The 20,543-nt window shown below is 37.3% G+C and overlaps 1 protein-coding gene across 5 annotated transcripts in view; it reads right to left on the bottom strand.

Annotated features, from left to right (window-relative positions):
• The window catches only part of SRPK2 (SRSF protein kinase 2), a 129,106-nt gene that overhangs the window by 24,413 nt on the left and 84,150 nt on the right, over nt 1–20,543 (bottom strand). For all 5 annotated transcript variants that reach the window (XM_064702870.1, XM_064702873.1, XM_064702874.1 and 2 more), the window contains 8 exons: nt 16,597–16,748; nt 10,605–10,713; nt 9,958–10,045; nt 9,621–9,708; nt 4,391–4,497; nt 3,857–4,022; nt 1,823–1,848; nt 144–390 (listed from right to left, as the gene is read on the bottom strand). In XM_064702870.1, coding sequence (XP_064558940.1) covers nt 144–390; nt 1,823–1,848; nt 3,857–4,022; nt 4,391–4,497; nt 9,621–9,708; nt 9,958–10,045; nt 10,605–10,713; nt 16,597–16,748 — 983 coding nt within the window. The remainder of the gene's footprint in view (nt 1–143; nt 391–1,822; nt 1,849–3,856; nt 4,023–4,390; nt 4,498–9,620; nt 9,709–9,957; nt 10,046–10,604; nt 10,714–16,596; nt 16,749–20,543) is intronic.

Raw genomic sequence — 20,543 nt, 5'->3', positions numbered from 1 at the left:
GTTTTGTAGTTACAATTTTACCTACAGGAGAAAATGAACTTAATGATTGGAGATTTTGTTCACTGCACCAGATACAACACAGCGCGGTTACTTTCTGCTCTGAAACAGTAAAATCAGGGGCAATAAAAACAAGTAATACTGACCATCATCATTTCCAGGTTCTTCATCTACTACCTCTTCTATATCAGCTGTTTTTAGTTTCACCTCTGGGTGGTACTCATCCTCTTGTTCATTTGATGGTACAGCTGAGGTTACATTTTCTTCTATTTTTTTCCTTTCAGCTTCCCGCTCCAGTTCTTCTATTTCCTGCAGGCGTTTTTCCAGCAGCTCAGCTTGCCTCTTCTGCTTTTTCTTCAGTTTTTTCTTTTTGTTTTTGGATATTTTTCCAACCTGAAACATTAATACCGAAGAAAGAAAAAGTAATTATTTATTTTCAAGGCATCTCACATCAAACTAATTTACAGTTTAAATACCATTTTTTTGAAAATACTAGATGGCAACTAATTTAGTAATTATATTACTTTTTACAGTTTACTTCAAATCAAGAATGATACAGGATTGTATGAGGCAAAAATTCACTGAAACTTTACACAATTAATCATGTTTTTACATGGTCATTATTAGATACAAGAGCAAAATACATTTATACATCTAAGATGTCATAATAAAATTCTTATGATCCCATAATCTTGATAAACACAATAATCTTAAACTTAAATCCAGATTAACAGATGATTCTGTATGTGGAAAATAATCAGGTATCATATTAGCTGTTTACATAGAAATTCAATGCCTTATTTCTCTCTCTGTACAATGCAGTTAATAACCAGCAAAAGTATTCTGAGCAGAAGACACAAGAAAACTAAAGAGACTGAAAACAGTGAATTCTAAATAAAACCTAGGGTTTTTTCAGCTATTTTCTAGTGAAAGGAATGCATTTTTATTACTCTCTTCTGGCCCAAAACATATGAATTACAAACAGCAGATGGCCATTATGAAGTTTCTCATTTTATATAACATAAGGATTGAAAAACTCAGGTACAACAACAAGGAAATGAAAAGTGAATGCATTTTAACAGAATTGTGGCTTCTATTTCTACTATCTGATAAATGAAATCGATCCATTTTTCATTCATTGTTTAAATATCACAATAAGAAATCCTCATATAATCAAAAAATAAAGTACAAGGAAAAAGAAAAACATTTCCTCAAAGCTTTATTTGTTAATCCCGTTATTTTCATAAAAAGCCATGGGATTACCTAAACAAGACATTAAATTTCACAACCCTAATAATTTTCATCCATGTTGTATACCCACTGAAATTATACATGTTGTGTACACACAGAAAGCAGCTTTGACCACAGATATTTCTGAACAGCTGTATTACCACTGGTTATTTCCTATATGCATGTGGCAAAGAGATCTTTCAAACCTCAGAAAATTGCCTCAACTTTCAGGCCTTGATGATTAAGGCCTTTATGCCCTTAAGATATCTGCAATGCACAATATTTAGTGCATTCTCCCATTTTTGTCAGGATTTGGACAAATGGGCTATTCCTCAAGAGAAGAAAACAGCAATGCCTAACTTAGTTTGACATAGCTATAGAACTGAATGTCTGTGAGAATTTCCATCACAGAAATACTGTGTTTAAAACTGGTAAGGCCACAGACATGAAAAGCAAAATGTTCTTTGAAAGATAAAAGCTTTATTCAAAGGAAGCTCTTAAAAAGGGTTTAGGCTACTAACAGTCTAATACATATTAAAAGCCAGAGAAACACAGAAAATAAGGCAGTTAAATTGTATTATATAACAATACTTACAGGCTTTTGTTGTGGAGCTGTACTCACTAAAAAGACAAAAAATAAATTGTAAATAAAATAAAGGTTTTCTTTTTCAAAAACAGCTTTTTATAAGCAAAAACAAGTAGAAATAATTTTAAAATATTCTTAACTAAATAAGGCAGTGTTAAGTTTACTTTGTTAGCCAGATTTTTTACTCTTTACAAGTACGTGCTGCCTGAAATCATTTGATGTCTCCATTAGAGCACCTGGGATTGAAAGGAGCTAGCAGCTATCTGTGCTCACTGTGCTGTGCTTGGCAGACAGCTCATGAAACTTAAAAAAAAAATTTAAAAAAGGCTGAACCATTAAGAGTGGACAGAAATCATGGAATGGCAGAGCAGGTATAGACTGGTTTAAACAGTTCAGGGAATATTAGCAAAAATACAACTACTGTGTTGTACCCAACAGAAAAGCCAAACACTCGTGTGTCTTACTCTGCAACAAGGCAGTTTGATTGCTAGGCTGGAGGCATGAAGAAGTGCCCAAGGCAAAAACCACAGCGTATCACAGAAAGCAGCTCCAGCACGGGCCCCTCTGAGCAGGATCCCAGCAGGGACTGCCTCTGATGGGACTGCAGTGCTGGCACACTCACAGAGCACCACAAGGCACATTAAACCTCCCCTGTGATCAAAACCAACAGAAATATCCAAAAACCAGGAGACAGAAGCAAGAGGAATGAACAGGGGAGAACCTCTCACAAACTTCTTCAGACACACAGGCCTATGGCAATTAAGGAATGCCAAAAAAAATACAGAGCTGTTTTATAGGTTCAGATCCTGCTGCTAAGCTCAGGGAAAAATCTGCTTGAATGCCCCTGAAAGGGCAAGGTTTTCAAAAAGATTCTTAAACCTGAGCACTATCATTGTTATAAAAAGAGAAATTATACACAACCTATTCTATGTCTTGCTGTAAAGGCAACACATGCTCAGCTCCTATGTGGAAAGCCATATATTTAATTACAATTTGCTAAGAACCAAGTGTGATAAGAATGCCATTCCTTAAAATAATACTTATTTTAATGTCAGGAAGCAATATAAAGGCTGCATGAATAAAAACAACTTATTTCCCACATAAATAACATAAAATCTCTAGCTATGTGATTATACATTATGACAAATTCAATATAAAACATTTACCATTTATACAACTTTTCAACTAAAAATATATAATGCTAATCCAGTGAACTGGATCCTGATCACTGTATTTGCTCCCAATACAGAAAATATTTTTAGCATACCTCACAGATTTTAATCTGTGATATATTTTCTGACAATATTACAAAGGGAATTACTTTTCCACTGCCTGTAGCTGATGTGCTCAATTGGCAAATTAGTAGCAATCACAGTACTAAAAATATATAGTACATAGTACTAAAAAGAAAATTACTAGAAAAGCCACACTTCCTCTTTGTCTTTGCTAATTGCTGTGAACTTTTTTACCTTGGCTACTCCTAGCTAAACATAAGGTACAGCTGCTGTCAAAACTCTTGGCAAGCTTAACATAAAACATTTTATACCCCTAGGAAAATGGGCTTATCACGAGTTCAGTTAGGTACAATAAATTCCACTTTTAAGGGTGAAAAACTATGAATGTAAAACTTTTCAATGATTCTTAAAAGTAAGTTACAACAAACAAAAAGGCAGATGATTTCACAAGGATGGTGGTGAACTTAGAACTAGACATAATTTAGGTAAGATTAGTAACTGTTGTCAATATTAGAGATGTAAGCTTCCAATGTGACTAAAACCCAGGCATTAAGGGTTGTGGGATGGAAGGGGAATAAGTTTACACCAATAAATCTTTTTCTGTTTCTGGGGATCCTAAAAACTTGAACATGCAAAACCAGCACAAAATCATTACTCTGACAGCTTCCAGAACAGGGATAAAAACTAAACAGACATGCATTTGTCACATGCAATTATTTAAAATGTGAATTCTCACTGGACACAATACTGCTAGCAACACTGTACTGCTGGCAGTTTCCCACACTGCATTTGAACGTGCTGCTCATACCTGCAGAGCCAGAGGGGGGAGGAGCCCCAGCCTTCTGCCACTCGGTGGCCTCAGCCGCCATCCTGCGCACGTAGGCGTCGTCCACGCACATCAGGATGTTCTCGGGCTTTATGTCCGTGTGGATGATCTTGCACTTGCTGTGCAGGTAATCTAGACCCTGAAGGACCTAATCACAGAGGGATTTTTTAAAAATCTGCTTCAAACTGCAACTAAATTAATTAAGAAACTCAACTTTCAACTGCATTTTAAAATAAGGCTGATTTTATCACATTGCTCAAAAGTACCCAGAAATTGGAAAAAATGTATTACCAAGTAGTAGCATAAACACGTAATTTTCCACTGCAGTATGGAATTACAGAAGCTTATGAAGCAAAATTGCTTGATGCACAGTAACACCAGTGCAATCTCACCCCACTGAGATTAAAATAAAATTATCTCAGATAGTAGTAAGAGTTCAGTTCAAATATTGTAATTCAAACCTTCAAACTGTTAACAATTGTGGAAAAACCTGATTAGAGTATTAACTAAACTTACCTGTCGAATTATGCTTTTAACACAACGGATGGGAAGGCCTTGATAATTGGACTTGATTATCCATTTTAGAAGATGATGTCCAAGTACTTCAAAGACCATGCAGACATCTGCAATTTAATTAAGGATAACTTCCAAATAAACTTGTTCATGAGATCAAGTTTGCCTGTGTTCTGGCTAAAGGAGTTATCATCCCCTTTAGAGGGAAAATTACTCCCCCTAAAATGAGCATGGTAAATGCTTTGGTACCTTGTTTCAATTATATATAAACCCATACAGAACCAGTGTCCAACTGCGAATTAAAATAAAACATTTTAATTACACAAATCTTGTCCATTACTTCTACATGTTAACTACAGCATTAGGGTGAATAATTAAGAAAGTAATTGTAAAAAGTAACTAACTAATTTTTCTTTTCTTTGAGACGGCTGAAAGTACTGATTTGGCCTATGATCTCTATTTCTTTAATAAATTTTAAATTATATTAATAGAAGGTTTTAATAACAAAAGTGTGCAGCAACCGTGCTTTAGAAAATGAACCATAATAACCGTTTTTTATTAAGCTGAATAGTCACTTAACAACAAATACTAACATAGTATAAGGATGGATCTCTTAAAGCCCACAGTTTTAACTGCAGAGAATAATGGCAATCACCAAAGAACTCTCAAACAAAGAAATGCAGAACTCAGAAACAACATGCAAAAAACACAATGCCAAAAATATTTAATTAGACACAGCGTTTACTACTGGCTCCTGACAGAGGCAAACAGTCAATTATCAGGGGAGATTATTAGGAAAAAACATGATGTAGGAATTTCTGTGATTTCTGCTTCAAGGGCTTTCTAAGTTAAGAGATTCTACACCCACATGCCTGGGTAGGTTATCTTTCTATTGAGAAAATCTTCAAGTACTGAAGCTAATTTAAAGTTTTGCCATCACAACATTCTGGCAAGTTATACAATTAGACTACATCCAATTAATCCTCAAACATGAGCTGAGAATGACCTTAATGTATCTGGAAATCAGAAAACATGTTAAAATCTTAACTACATGATACTATAACCTTGCAAAGAACAATGCAGTTCTTTGCAATACAATGCAGTACAAATAACCAAAAATTAATTGATGGATATTGCAGGAAAATCTCGATGAATTAGACTATGTCAGAGACCATTCATACAGAAGACCACTTCTACACTGTTAGAAATCTTACCTAACTTCTTTAAGTTTTATTAACTAGAGTCTTGGCAATTATCTTAATAGTCACTGTCTTGTGTTAAAATGAGACTTACCTTGTCTGTCAGTTTGTCACACACATTCTCCTCAAGTACCTACCTATATACATAAAGGTAATGTTAAAACTCAAGTTTTAACATCTGCATCCTCTATATTGAAGTTACACCAATAGTAAAAGGTCTCAAGACTGGTCAAAGCGCACTAACACAACTGTTGCCAACAGTTAATCTCATTTCACATTCCTGAATTCCTGTTTTAGAGGAGACACTGAATAGTCCTTCCCCACTCACATCAGCTGGGTGAGCTCAGAACTCCATCCCATTCAGGAGAGGAAGCAGCCTTGGGTATTTTACCCCACAATGAACACAAGCCCCTGTAGAGCACACAGTCATCACAGAGGATGAGCAGAGTGCACGAGCTCTGCAGGGCTTATTAACTGAGCCCACACAGTCAAGCTGCAAAGCTACAGCAGCACAGATTGCAAAAAGGACACTGCAACATTCAGAAATGAAATATAGGACACCCACCCACAGTCCTTCAGACCATGCTGCTGCACTCTCCAATGCACATTCCTGACATTCCTTGCACTTACAGAAATGTTAAGCATTGCCAGTAACCAGAAGAGAAAGGGATGTAGGGAAGTAAACAGCTGAGAGGCAAGGGAGAGTGCCAAGAAGGAAGATGTAAGAGGAATGGCAGAGGCAGGCAGGAAGAGGGAAGGTCATCAGAAAGTGATGTCTACCTGAAAAAGAGAGATTGCAACATTCTGCAGGGAGGACTTGGACAAACTCAAGGGACACTCCATACTGGAGAGACAACTGGAAGGGAGAGAAGATACAGAGCAGGCTCAGTGTTGGGAGCAGGTATGCAGAAATGTGGCTGCTGTCTGATTTACTACCCTGATCTGAAAAACATTAACCTTAAGCCAGACTGCCCAGAACAAGGAGTTTGGGAAAAGCTCTGCATTAACTACTGGGAAAGCAGCCTTGCAAGTCCCAGGATCCTCCTACAGCACCAATAACCTGATTGGTGAGAAGGTCCAAAAACTCCTGCAGCAAAAAAACCCTGAAGCCCACGTAGGAGACATGCTTTCTGTGAAATGCTCTTCAAAGCAGCCCAGGGGGTGGCTCACAGGACGAAACCAAGCACAGCAGCAAAAGTGAGAGTAAATCTAACATTAATCAGCTGACAAGTACTGGGAGCTGTTCTTTCTTGACTCAAATCCTACCTGTAACTATCTATCTATCTATAAATACACATTACTTAAGCATTTAGAAATATGACAAAGGATAAAGGCTAGTTAAGCTCTAGTACCAGCATAGAAAACTTCAGGATGCTTCTCAGTTGCTTCTGGATTGGCAGCATTTAGACACAATGACATAATAATCTATATTCTTTGGAGATACATTTATTACAAACACTCATATCATCAGACATAATGTCTGATTGTGTGGGAATGCTTCCTTCTTTATATTTTCCACTTGTCTCTCAAAACTTGTTCCATTATATGATTATCTGAATCTTTCATTAAAAAAATGCTACACTGAAATGAACATTGCAGCTCTCATAAATGTCCACTGCAAACAAACATAATAATTCACACTTATTGAAAACACCAAAGTGCCTAAGATCACGAATTCTGTTATTTAATGAAAAAGTCATAATTGCAACCTTTCAAAAATAAACAAGTAGGTAAAAAATTACCAGCCTAGTGCAGCATCCCACATTATTAAAATTCCTCTGCACATAAGCACTTACTGCAGCTCCTAGGAGAGAGAGGACAGTTTGCAGTCACACAGTGCAGGCCAATGGCTCTGCACAATCCCAGCTCTGTTCTACATGGTTCTTGACAATCTTCCCTGTTTGGAAGCTCCATGACATTTTATGGTATTAGCCATCCAAAGGATTCACCCACCTCTCTTCTGTCTTGTTTTAGCTTTTAAGTGCATTTCATAACCAATAATCAAACTTCTATGAAACATATGTGGTTTTATTTTATAGCCAAGCAACAGATATTTAGAGAGTTGCCCAAAGGAAGCTGGAAACAGCAGAGCATGGAAAAGGTATCAAATTACTCTATTTCTCTCAACCTGTGCAACTCAGTAAAACTCAGTGACACTAATGTAGCACTCATATGGCATTTTAAAAAGTAAACAGCACCAAAATGTTACAATCAATTACCTGCTCCATCCTAAGAGAACCTACACCAAAGATTATTTTCCCTAGAACTTAAAAAGGAGCTGATGAAATAATGCAACCAACCACTGCTCAAATAACTCAGGATGCACAAGCTGTTCTCAGGAAAACTCAATGCATAAGATACTTGCTATCATATTTTTGCTGGCAGTCAGGACTTTGACAGACTTCCAGATGCAATTTAAATGTGAGTCCAGCATCAGTCCATCCTGTACACTGGTACTTTTCTGGAAAATGTACTTTTCAGTAAGGCAGGAACATCTGCCTTCTACATAAAAATTTCTGTACTGCCAGTTTTCAACGTGAAGGCAAAACTGAAATAGAATAAATCAACATCAGCTGTCCAGTTTTAATCTGCCAATACAAAGCTACCTGACCCCTTGTTTTTCACTGGCACATGGTCTCTTTTGGCCTTCTCAGTCTAAGTGCTATAGTGCAATAAGATATCAGCTTGGATATGATTTCAAAGTATTATCACAAACAAAATTTACTTTTCACACCTAGAAACAGCCCTCACCTTTAATACAGTGGTATACATGTGAATCTTATCAAGAATTTAAGAACATTACTGGGAAATTGCTCTGATAAAGAGATAACAGTTACTTCTATGTATAGCTATAAATGCTTTATTGTACTCCTTATTTCATATTAGTGTTTTACAATAAAACAGTAAATCAAAATTCTTGGTTTCTACAAATAATTATTCTTCAACTGTACTACAGTCAGCTAAAAACAAATAAAAATGGGGACAGGTAAAGGAGATTAGACACCAGTCTGTAACTGAGAACACCTGACCCCACACTCTCATTCTCACCACATACCCAAAGGCTCCATAAGCAATGCCAAGAGACAGATCAGTGAGATGAAAGCTGCTTGCACACTCACACGCTTTCTAGTGAGCACTCAGATTTACTGACAGTCACCTTCAACATTCCTCTCCTAGGAGATGGCAGTTGGTGAAAGGTGCCTTAATCTGATCAGCTGAAGGCACAGCACCAAAATCAATGTATAATCAGGCTCTCCAGAGCAGGAACTCTCTCTCTGGCAATGGGACCCATGAACAATGAGATCAGCTACTGGGCTCCAAACACAACATGCACACACATAAGTCCAGCTGTAACAGTAAATGAAAGCACAGTAATATAATAAGCCACTAAACAACCTAATATAATCAGCAAGGAGAACTTAGTTTAGCTTGACTCTAAAATTAAATTTATTCACAGACTCAAAATTCACACCGAGAATTACTCGGTTGTATTTTACTTTATCTCTCTCTTTTTCCACCACCCCTGTTTTGTTTTTTTAAAGAAAGCTTTCAAAGACAAAGCCTTACAACCTTTGCCAAAAACAAGGTTAACACCTGGCCAAGAGATGATTACATGAACAAGAGAAGCATCTCCATGACCTCACACTTCTCACAAGAAAACAGGAACCAGCTTTTTCATGACACTGACAATTTCTCTTTACCAGTCTAGAACAAAAAAAATATTTCTTGGAAGCTTCAGTAATTACAAATGTTTTCAGTAAACTCCATTTTTTAAGCAATCTATCTCTACTTCTACCAGACCATGAAAGGATATATAAGACTTCTTTTTTAATTCTGGATTGTGTTTAGAAAAGCTAAGTTACTTACACTCCACAGAGTGCCTTCCACACTGCACTTCTCTTGGCATCTACATACATTTTGGAGTTTGTACTTTGTATATTTAAAGCAAGATGAACTAGAAAAAAGCCAGCACTAAATGCTTACTCATTCCAGTAGAATATTTTAATGAGAATGCCATGTTCTCAAAAGGATATGAATTCCATTCATTCCAGAAATTTTGAAGTCATCAATGAGCTGTACAACCATATCCTTGTTGGGATCATTAGGGTCACTTTCACGAACCTAAACCAAGAATGCAAACACTGACATTTTAGGAAAAAATCCACTGTAAAATACTGATTAGTTAGATTTCCACACAAACTTATGCATTTTGGAGCTTCAGAAAACATATTAATTCATAATAAGCCTGATGTTTAGAGAACAATATGTAAAAAAACTCAAGAGCCTAAAAATCAATTCTCTGTGTTTTTTTTAATTCACTATTACTTTTATTATTGTTATTGAACACTCTATTGCAATAGTGATACTTACACATTTGAGTAACTTTATTTCATCCAAGGCTGTCTCCGTATAATGCTGGGCACTTTTTACAACTTTCATTGCAACAAACCGTTTTCCCCTTGAAAAGAAGAGAAACATTTTCAACATGTACATTGAGCTAAAACAAACACATTTAAAGGTTGGGAAATTTTAAATAGACTATTTCATAGTCTAATGCATTTGTAGAGAAAATGCTGAAATTACACTAAACAACAACTTTTAACAACACTGTGTTAACAGTGTAATTATTGATATTTTATTCTCCTTGATGCTATTGTCTCTACAAGAGGAATCTGCTTACACATTTTATCATTTAATGAAGGTAACTACATTTTTTCATCAAAGATACAAAAGAAATAAAAATATAAGTTTATTCTTGCATGCTCAAGACAACAGGCAAATTCAATAAGCAAAGCTAATTTGTCAAAGAAAATAGAATTACATTTATTTCTGAGAGCTTTTATAAACTACACTGTTAATCAAGAGAAAAATAAGACTGTAGGCATATTTTTGCACAAAAAGATAGCAAACATTTACATAACTTTATCATGCACATAAAACAGAAGTAACTGCAAACAAAATAAAGAAATGTATTAAGAAAAACGTTTAAGTATGTGGAAAAAAAATAGTTTTCTTACTGCATATCCCAGCATAGCCAGACTGTAGAGAAGTGTCCCCATCCTAACTTTCTAATGACATGATACCGGCCATTGAAAAGGTCACCAATTTTCACTGGATGATAGCCTCCTTTCATGAAAAAACAAGTAGAAAAAAGAGTATTTAGAAAATAAACAAGAATTTCCAGGTTTTCAAGTAATTTTCTTGTAGTATACATTTTCCACTTCAAATTGTCCTGTACTATAAATAGGAAATATAAAGAAAACTCCAATGGTAAAAATTCTGCCTTGCTTGGCCTGGAGGGAAAAAACTCATGTCCTGTAACTACTGTAGAGTTTATTCACCCTTCTCTCTTATGGCTTTTATTTATGGTAATATAACCATCTGTTCTCTATTTCCTCAGGCTTATCTTTCACTTCACAGACAGTAGAGAAAATATCTACATTATTTCTTTATCATATTTGAAGCCTCTCCAGTCAACATATTTTGGATGATTGCAGAATTTCAACAGAGATTGTTTTAATTCCCATTTGCTTTCGAGTAATAAAAGCAGCAATAAAATACTTCCTGAGAAAATGTTAAGAACAATGCAGACTTCCCTGATGCTCTTCTACTTGGCTCCTGATCCACAGCAGCAATGCATTTTTCTGGCATCTGAGGGTTTTACAGCGAGGAGGAAGAAGAGAAAGCAGGCAGCTCTGGGCTGTGTCTGAACTGCTTTTCCATTACTGAAGTCTGCAGTCCAAATTTAAACCACTACCCAGGTTCTCCACAGCCCCATGAGGCAGAAAGGCCAACAGGACAGAGCAAGCTGGAGCTCAGGTTTCTAGAGTTGTAATGAAGCCTTTTATTTCCTTTGTATTTTGGGAGATATTCTTACTCTTAGTTAAACACAGGGAAGACAATGAACATACAGGATTTTATTCAGACCTTAACACACCAACAATAACATCCATAATTTTGCCTAAATTGCAAACAAATAATAAAGCTGCACCATGCAACCCTCCAGGACACCAGCAGCAGACTCAGAGCACCTTTCAAGGAACCACTTATTTATCTCTTTATGGTCCTTCACAACGTCATGCCCAAGTGTCCTTTGGCAGGATCCTCAGTCACTGACCAATCCATTTAGAATCAGGAAAACCTCCAACTACTTTCTCGAAATTTCTGGATCTGTTTTGAATCCCCTGAAAATCCTGTTAGAACTGGTAAAGACAACAATGTGAATTTATAACTTAATTCCTTGAATTTAAAACAGAAATTTCTCTCTTATCTCCTTTTATCTGTGGGAACAGTGATGTCAAATCTGGATATATTTTTGTTCTCTTTTTGCTAATAACATCCTCTGCCTTAACAGAAGTTCAACAGTTCTTTTATGAACTCTCCTATGCTGCCAGAGCAGAATAATAAATTTAACACAACTGTGCTACAGAATTATAACGGTTACATACTCAGGAGAAGGATAAAGCTTAAATGACACATGGTGTTAGATGCTGGTGTGCCTAACAAACTCCACAACACACACAGCTTTGATAAATGTGTGCTGAGCTGTAACTGCAGGCTTAGCAAGCAGCAGACACAGCTTCCCCAAAAGCTGACCCTTCCCTTGGGGCAGACCTCCCCAGCCCTCCCATCACTAGGAAGGAAATGCTCATGGAAGCTGCTAGGACAGCCCACCCAGCCCAGCAAAATGATATTTTCACTCCCACTGCTGAGCTGTGCCACCCTCAGTAAGGATGCCCACACTGGCTAGTGGGAATTCCTTATTTCCAAATCAAAACCCAGATCACTTTTGGAACACCTGACTGGATTTACCCTCCAGTAGAGAAGGGGGGACCTGGACTTATTGAGAGTAAGGGCTGAATATTATACTGCCCCTCTGCAAACAGAAACAGCACCAGCCACAGATGAAGCCCAAGTCTACTGCAGCTTCACTATTACAGAAATTTTGCTGAATAAACACAAATACATGAATTGGTACTGATACAAAAATTGGAAACCAAACTAAATTTGATTTTGTCTATTTAAGCATCCTTCTAGTAACAGCTGATGGAGATATTTAACAATCTGGATAAATGTAACCATTATTTAAGACAGCTATTGAGTGGTTTAATACAAACAAACAAAAATCTAATTACTTGGTAATTTTTTTCCCCACAAAATTCTATGCAGGATGATGAAGTCATAGATGCAACAGGAAAGTTAAGAGAACATACAGGAATTCTACCTTTCCATTACTGAAAAGGTATGCACTTGAGAAGTGAATCAAATCTGATGACCTGCAAAATTTATATGGGACTTCCACATAGATACACCATCACAGATAAAAATATGTTCCTAGGAATAGTTTAGGCAAACAAGAGCCTTTTAAGTCTGACTCTACACATAGCTTTTGGCATACTTGTACTTCAAAGGGTCAAAAATAATCAAAAACTTGTGATGGTCCCTTCCCATCAGACACAGAAAAGGAAACAGCACAGAGAGGAAATGAGACAAAGACACCAAAGTTAATAAATTGAGGCTTGATAAGTTATTTTAGTAAACTCTACATGTTGGTAGCACAACAATACTATATATGTAAAACCATGTTGTTTTGATCCCTACACCAGTGTCATAACTAATTATAACAATACACCAGCATATGTGACAGATGCCAACCATGGGAGCACACATAGCACATGAGTGTATACATTTCACAAGATACTTTCCACTGTCCAAAGTCACAGCAGGAGCAGTTTTGGAAATAATCTGTTACCATTCCTGTACATGTTACTCTCTGATTATTCCTATCAGCAACATATGCATTTACAGGCTGTGGACAACCAGGTAACAATCCACTTAAGTTATATGTATATCAAAAATTGGTGCCATCCTAAGATGAATGTAACAATTTAAGTTCTCCACGATACCAAAAGTATTTCTAAGTATTAGTAACAAGAAAGCATCTATGCAAAATTAACAAGCTGATAAAAATTATGTGCTTTTGGAAAAACAATACTGGCATTTGAAAATATGCAATGTATAAGTGGCACTGCTGATAAATTAACATAAAAAAACCCACCCTGTTGTACTGCAGCACACACAGAAGAAAAAAGTGTCTCTCACAGCTAGCTAGCTACATGCATGAAAGAAGGAGGGTCAGAAAAATGAGGTCATTATTCCTGAATGTCTCCTGAATGTATTGGTAATTGTAGCTGGCTCATTCTATGTTTGTATAGGGAATTATTCCCTTTGTGAACTGGATGAATGGGAGACATCTCCAGGGGGCAGAGAAGATGATCAGAGAAGCAAAAAATTCCAATTACATCCATGACACAACAGACTCTTGCAAAAAAAAAATCACCAAGTGTTTCAAGGCTTTTCAGAGAAGAAAAAGTAGCTTTACAAAGTACCCCCCAAAAAACCATGCAGTTGGACGATTGATATTTCCATTCCTCAAATAAATATTTGAAAAGCATTTCATGCAAATTCAGTAACACAAGCAGAAGTAATGTCACAGACTCAAACAGGCCCTGGAGGAAGCCCCCAGGGAACGGAAGTCAGTCTGCTTTTCACAGATGGCTGCTAGTCAGTCTCTTTCACATCAGGTGCTAATACAAACTGATCCAATTCCCTCATTAAAAAACACTACTATGACTATTTACTAATCACCATGTAATGTGGTCAAGATGCAAGCCCAGCACACAGTAACATACCCTTAAAAATAAAAGTAGTAACAGAAATACTCTACAGGAAGTACAGCTAACAGGCCATATGCTGAATTCCTGAAAAAATTAATTATATACTCATTATCAAAATTCCCCTCCTATAAAAATTCAGACTGGGGCTGAGAAGAGATGAAGTATGCTCTGGGCCTCAGTCAAAAACCCTGGAAGACTGCCATTTTGAAGACAAATTTAGGAATAAAAGAGACACTCCAGCAATAAATGGTAATTTCCAAATCTTTATCTTCCCCTCGCTACCCAAAACAGAAAAAGATACTCAAACTAATAACACATCTCTCCAAAAAATGGAAAATGCATCTAAAAGCCATTTGGGAGTTCTTTACAAAATAACATGCTCATTCCCTATACAGAACATAAAATACATAAACAAATCCCCATGTGGTCATGGCATTCAGATTCTTATGGAGACCCTCACTTCAGTTGCATGCCAGCAGACTGAAAGAAGGAAATGCACTGCTCAGTCTTACAGGAAATTAGGGTCAGAAAATAAGCAAATCCTCTACTGAAGCAACAAAAGCCCTGCTCTCATAGATAACATAGATAGAAACAAGTTTCATAGATAGAAACAAGTAATGATCATGACATCCAAATGAACCAAAGCCTGAACCATCCTTAATGTACTTTAAAAAATTCAAAGCCTCAGGATCACAAGAATTCAGAGGAACCTTTATGCATACAGAAGTTCCCTTTAATTTTTTAGGAAGCCTACAACTATCTTTAGTGTAATGTAGTTTATTTCAGAAGTATACAGACCTCACTACTGACCTGCTCTAGTAAAACAGGTAACTCATAAGCAGGCTCTCTACTTAGACTATTTTTTTGTTTTGTGACCTAGCTTCTGCAGATGGTGACATTTTTGCAAGGGATACTGGAAAACAGACAACAATGAATTGTTTGAAACTAATGCAGCCTTTACTTCAGGAAAGAATAAAGTCAGAGCTTTGAAATGCTTAATCTCAAGGAAATACAGATGTTTATGAGTACACAGATGTTAAAACAAACCCTTATTCACTGATGGAACACGTTAAAGACACCAAAAGAGTTATCTTACGCAACAAATGTGTTTTAACACAAATTAAAAAAAAAACCAACAAAATACTTGAGCATGGTTCAGTGACATGCTTTTCTCTTCCCTCCTGCAGACGTTGACATCTAGTTTGAGTTTATTGTTTGGCTTTCACTATTAGCATTTGTAAGCCACGTACACATTTGAAATACAATATATTAATGAAACTTCTTACACCAAAATGAAATAGTCACTTTCCATTGTTAAATACGTAAATACAAAACACTTTTCCAGGCTAGGAAGGGGAATCCTTGAAATAACACATTTCCAGACCTACACAGAAACTTCTGATTAGAAGGCATTATCACATTTGACACAGGAAGTGGGTTTTGGTATGAGGAATACAGAATACCAGATACAGTCAGTGTGCATAGAGTGCTTTTTGACTATTCAAAAATACTGATCTGAAGAGATAAAATTCTGATGTATGTATTCTTGAAATCTACTACAACAGGTAACCCAGAGTTGACAGAACTTTTATTTATCATTTTTCATCTAAGTACAGTGTAAACTCTACCCTAATGGGAACAGATTTGCAACTTTAGCAGTGACATTAAAATAAATTTAAGTATTGACACTGTTGTACCGCAGTCATGCTTTTATGCATTTAACCATATTTAAAATCTGAATATAATCAATACAAAAATTCAGGAAATTGAGTTAAAATGAAGATGTAGAGAGCCTCAGACAATGCTGAGAGCTGTGAAAGACACCATGTGGAAAAGAAGCATGTAACATCTTAGGCTAGTGCAAGTGAGAGAAGAAAGGAAAAATAAAGGATACAGTTTAAAAATAAATTTAAGAATTACTCCTGAAAGCATCAAGGCATTTTGGAACATTTTGGAGTATGAGTTGCTTGTCTTGGTTTGGGTGTTTTTGTTTCTCTTACAACTCACATGAATCAAGGGAAGTTTATTCTCTATTCTTACAATTGGGACATCAGGAAGAATACAGGGATGCCACACTTGTGTATCTATTGAAAAATGCATAAACAAGCTATGGCTAAGTGAAAAAGTAATGCTGAAGACAATTATAAATTAGGAATAGCTCATCATTTCAGGTCCTGATGCATAATTGCTTCAGGACCTGAAACGATGAGCAGTTCCTAATTGTTGTACAAGTAAATTCCGCAATTAAAGATCATCCCTTTAAAAATCCCTCAAGAACCAGAACCAGACTGGCATGGCAGTGTTCAGCCTGAGAGCAGTGACCTGCACTCACCTTTACAGTAATCTGCGGGATCCTCCTGCTCCTCATCGTCGGAGCCCAGAATCTCCTCCTCGGGCTCGGGCGGGGCGGGCTCCGGCAGGGGCGGCGGCGGGGGCGGCGGCGGAGGCGGCGGCGCTGAGGGAGCTTTCTGCTGAGGCTCGGGCCTGCAATGCACAGAGAGCACACTGAGCACAGGGCTGCGGCAGCGGGGTACCCAGCCCTGCAGGGGCACAGAAAACCACAGAGCACACTGAGCACAGGGCCACGGCAATGGGGTACCCAGCCCTGCAGGGGCATGGAAAACCAGAGAGCACACTGAGCACAGGGCCACGGCAATGGGGTACCCAGCCCTGCAGGGGCATGGAAAACCAGAGAGCACACTGAGCACAGGGCCGCGGCAATGGGGTACCCAGCCTTGCAGAGGCACGGAAAACCAGAGAGCACAACGAGCACAGAGCCGCGGCAATGGGGTACCCAGCCCTGCAGGGGCATGGAAAACCAGACAGCACACTGAGCACCGAGCCACCGCAATGGAGTACCCAGCCCCTCAAGGGGCAGCGGCGGCTCAGAGGGAGCTTTCTGCTGAGGCTCGGGCCTGCAATACACAGAGAGCACACTGAGCACAGGGCCACCGCACTGGGGTACCCAGCCCTGCAGGGGTGATGAAAAAACAGTGAAGCATCTCACGTTCTCACTGTCACCTCTCACATCCCCTCTGGGACACCGGGGAGGCGTGCACAGAGGAACCTGGCCAAACCAAGAGCAGCTCCCACGTGAAAGAGCTTGCAAAGACTCAAAGTACAGAATCAGAAACACACGAGCTTCTGAAATCCCTGATGAGCATATGACGTATAGAATCAGATAAAGAAGTACAGTATATACAGTATAGAATCAGATACAGAAGTATAGTATAATCAGTATAGAATCAGATACAGAAGCATAGTATAATCAGTACAGAATCAGATACAGAAGCATAGTATAATCAGTATAGAATCAGATACAGAACAGCTTTTGAAATCCCTGACGTTAGACTCATCTTCTTGAGCACAACTGGGAAGAAATACCTTTGCAAAGAACATCAAGATATTCAAAAGCTCCTGCCTGCTAGCTGAAGGAGGAAAGATCTCATTAATACACAGCAAGAAACAATCTAGAGACACTGACTCAAGCCTTAATGCACTTCTCATCTGTAGCTCCTGCCAACACTGTGGAAAGCTGTATCAGTATACAAAATACTGAAAACATCTATTAAAAAGTAAGAGAAAAAACCTCATCTTCCTAGGTAGTCTATGATGCTCATCTCAAGGCATATAATATGCTTTAATATGCACTAATTATTTTTTTTAAGAACCAAACCAAAATCAACAAGGTCTGACACAACCAGGCAAGAGATGGGTTTGATTCTTTTTTTGTCTTGCAGCTCCTATTTAAAAAAAAAAAAACAACCAAAGTAAAATTATATTTTATATCCCGTTCCAAAGAAAGCTGTACTTGGTTACTACAAATTACTCACAAAACTGACTATTTTCCACAGACTTAAGTCCAGGGTTGAAGTGATGTGACCTCTCTGTCATATAATTAAGAAAGCCTTCCCCAAACAGGTTGATGCTGTTATTTTTTGTATTCATGCCTCTTGCAAATAAAAAGTATATACTTTCCAAATACATTTGCAAAGTAACTTAAGCATTTGTGCCATCAAAAGCTGCTATAACTTACATTTACATCTATTTCAAATTAACTGCATCAAAAAACCACCGTATTAACAGTAGTTTGTCCTTTGTGTAATAAAAAAACATAAATCTGTAGCTGGCTGATATTTCAGCACCTAGAATTAAGATTCAAATACTTTCTTCATCATGAGTAAAAACTGTACTTATGTTTATCCCACTTCTAAGTCATCTTCCTCATAATTCCTTTCCCTGTTAACACACTGCAATTGTTCAAGACAGACAGACAGACCCTTTGGAGTCAAAGAGAACATGGTTGGTCAGAAACAAATGCCACGGGCAACACTCACCACCTGCACAGCAGCTGCTATTATGCCTTTGCTTAAAAGGACATCACTGCAAGCTGCATTGAATACTAAATTTATCTGCCTGCTACCCCTTTCACATAATAAAATTCTTCAGTCAATAAATGGTCAGATTTAAAAAGGGGCATTTTGAACTAATTTATCAAGTATTTAAGTTATTATGAGAAATCTAATGAAGTAAAAGAATTTAAATCAGTTTTAACCACATGCAACTAGAAAAAAGAGGAATCCATTTGTAGGATAAAAAATAAAAATATTCGCAGGTGTTCCTACTTAAAATTATGTTGGTTGTTTGCCTCCCTCTTTCATTTTTGGCTCCCAACAGATGTCATTATCTGGTACACTGAGAGGAAACTGCAAATGGAAGGTTCAGCGCATTCTCTGTCCAGCTAATCCTACCACAAACCAGATTTCTGACCCTCCTGGTTTCATGGTGCCAGCAAGCTCCCAGTGACAGCTCCTACACCTGATCTGAAGCTTAAACCCAACAAACCATCACAAAAGGACCTACATTACAAACCCTGAAGCTTCATCTGCTGGGCACAGGACCATTTTGGATACATAGATCAAGAACTAAGGACACCTAAAAATAAAAAAATACTGGTTGGACTTGATGGCCCAAAAAGTCTTTTCCAGCCTAAATGATTCTACAAGCAAGAAGAAAATACAGTGAAATAGCCTGTACTTCATCCATGTGTCTGAAAGCAGGGTGCCAGGAACACAGGCACATCCATCAGTGCCTGGACTCCTGATTTTGGATGGTACCATCATCCTACTTTGTTCTGACCACAAATATCCATATTACTATTTTGGTCACATGAAATGGTACAAATATAGAAAATGCAGGGTAGGGTAGGGAAATGCAGTGTGGTGATAAGTTCAAAAGTTCACTGAAATAGGTTAAGAAAACAGGGTTATTCTGAGTCCTTCTCAAGCTACTGTATTTGATTTTGGTTTGAAAGGGGTTATTTTTCCTGTCTTCAATCCCAGTTGATTTTTATATTCAGAAGTGTTTTCTTACTGTCCTTTGTGGACACCAGGAAGGAAGTAAAGATATTACTGTATTTCCTTTCAGAGTTAGTTATGATTTTTATCTGCAAATAACAAAACACTGCTTTAAACTGAGGAAGATCTTGGGTTTATCCATTTAGCTTTGCTTGTATCTTCTGGAGCAATCAAATATTAGTACAGAAAGATGAGGGAAGAAACATACTGAGTTACATCAGTCTGCTAATTCTGCATTTTGGCAATTTTTTCCTCTAGTTTAGAATTCTTAGCAAGAGATTCCTATCGTTCTTTGGTTTTTTCACTTTTACTTTTCTAGGATATATGTAAAGATCAAGTCTTCAACACTTCACTTGATGGCTTAAATTCTGCCTACAGGTTGAGTAACTCATCCTGGCATCCCCAATGCAATTTCCTCTTCTGCCAACTCATAGTTTCACAGTGTTAGGAAGGGCATCAATGAGAGAACTCCAGTTTTGCTATTTCTGAATGGCCTTTTATTGAATTGCAAAGATAAGCTATGATGAATGCTTCAACAACATCTTCATGTGCAATTTAGGGCATGAATATACAGTTTATTCAGCTCAGATTTCATTTTTTCCAGTACAATCTGCTAAATGTAAATTATTTTTTGAGTAGACTTTAAAATATTGTTGACATTAAAAAATCCAACCATTTAGAAACCTGTGAGTCACAAACACAATCTCCGTTTCCTTTTCAGAAATATAGTTGTCAAATAGTATTAGAACATAAAAAGCTGTTCAACAACCATTATTTCAAGTTATTAGTCTTTCTTATTCCTAAAATGCCATGTAATGATATGCATTAGGTAACACATGCATGCAGAGATAAATATGAAACTTGTTTTTCTTTTTTCTGAAGTAATCACTTGGTACTCTGTGGTCTACCACTATTAGACTGT

This window comes from Zonotrichia leucophrys, chromosome 1A (genome assembly GCF_028769735.1).
Source record: "Zonotrichia leucophrys gambelii isolate GWCS_2022_RI chromosome 1A, RI_Zleu_2.0, whole genome shotgun sequence".
NCBI lineage: Eukaryota > Metazoa > Chordata > Aves > Passeriformes > Passerellidae > Zonotrichia > Zonotrichia leucophrys.
Note: the sequence above shows the minus strand (reverse complement) of the source record. Positions and strands in the feature narration are given on the sequence as shown.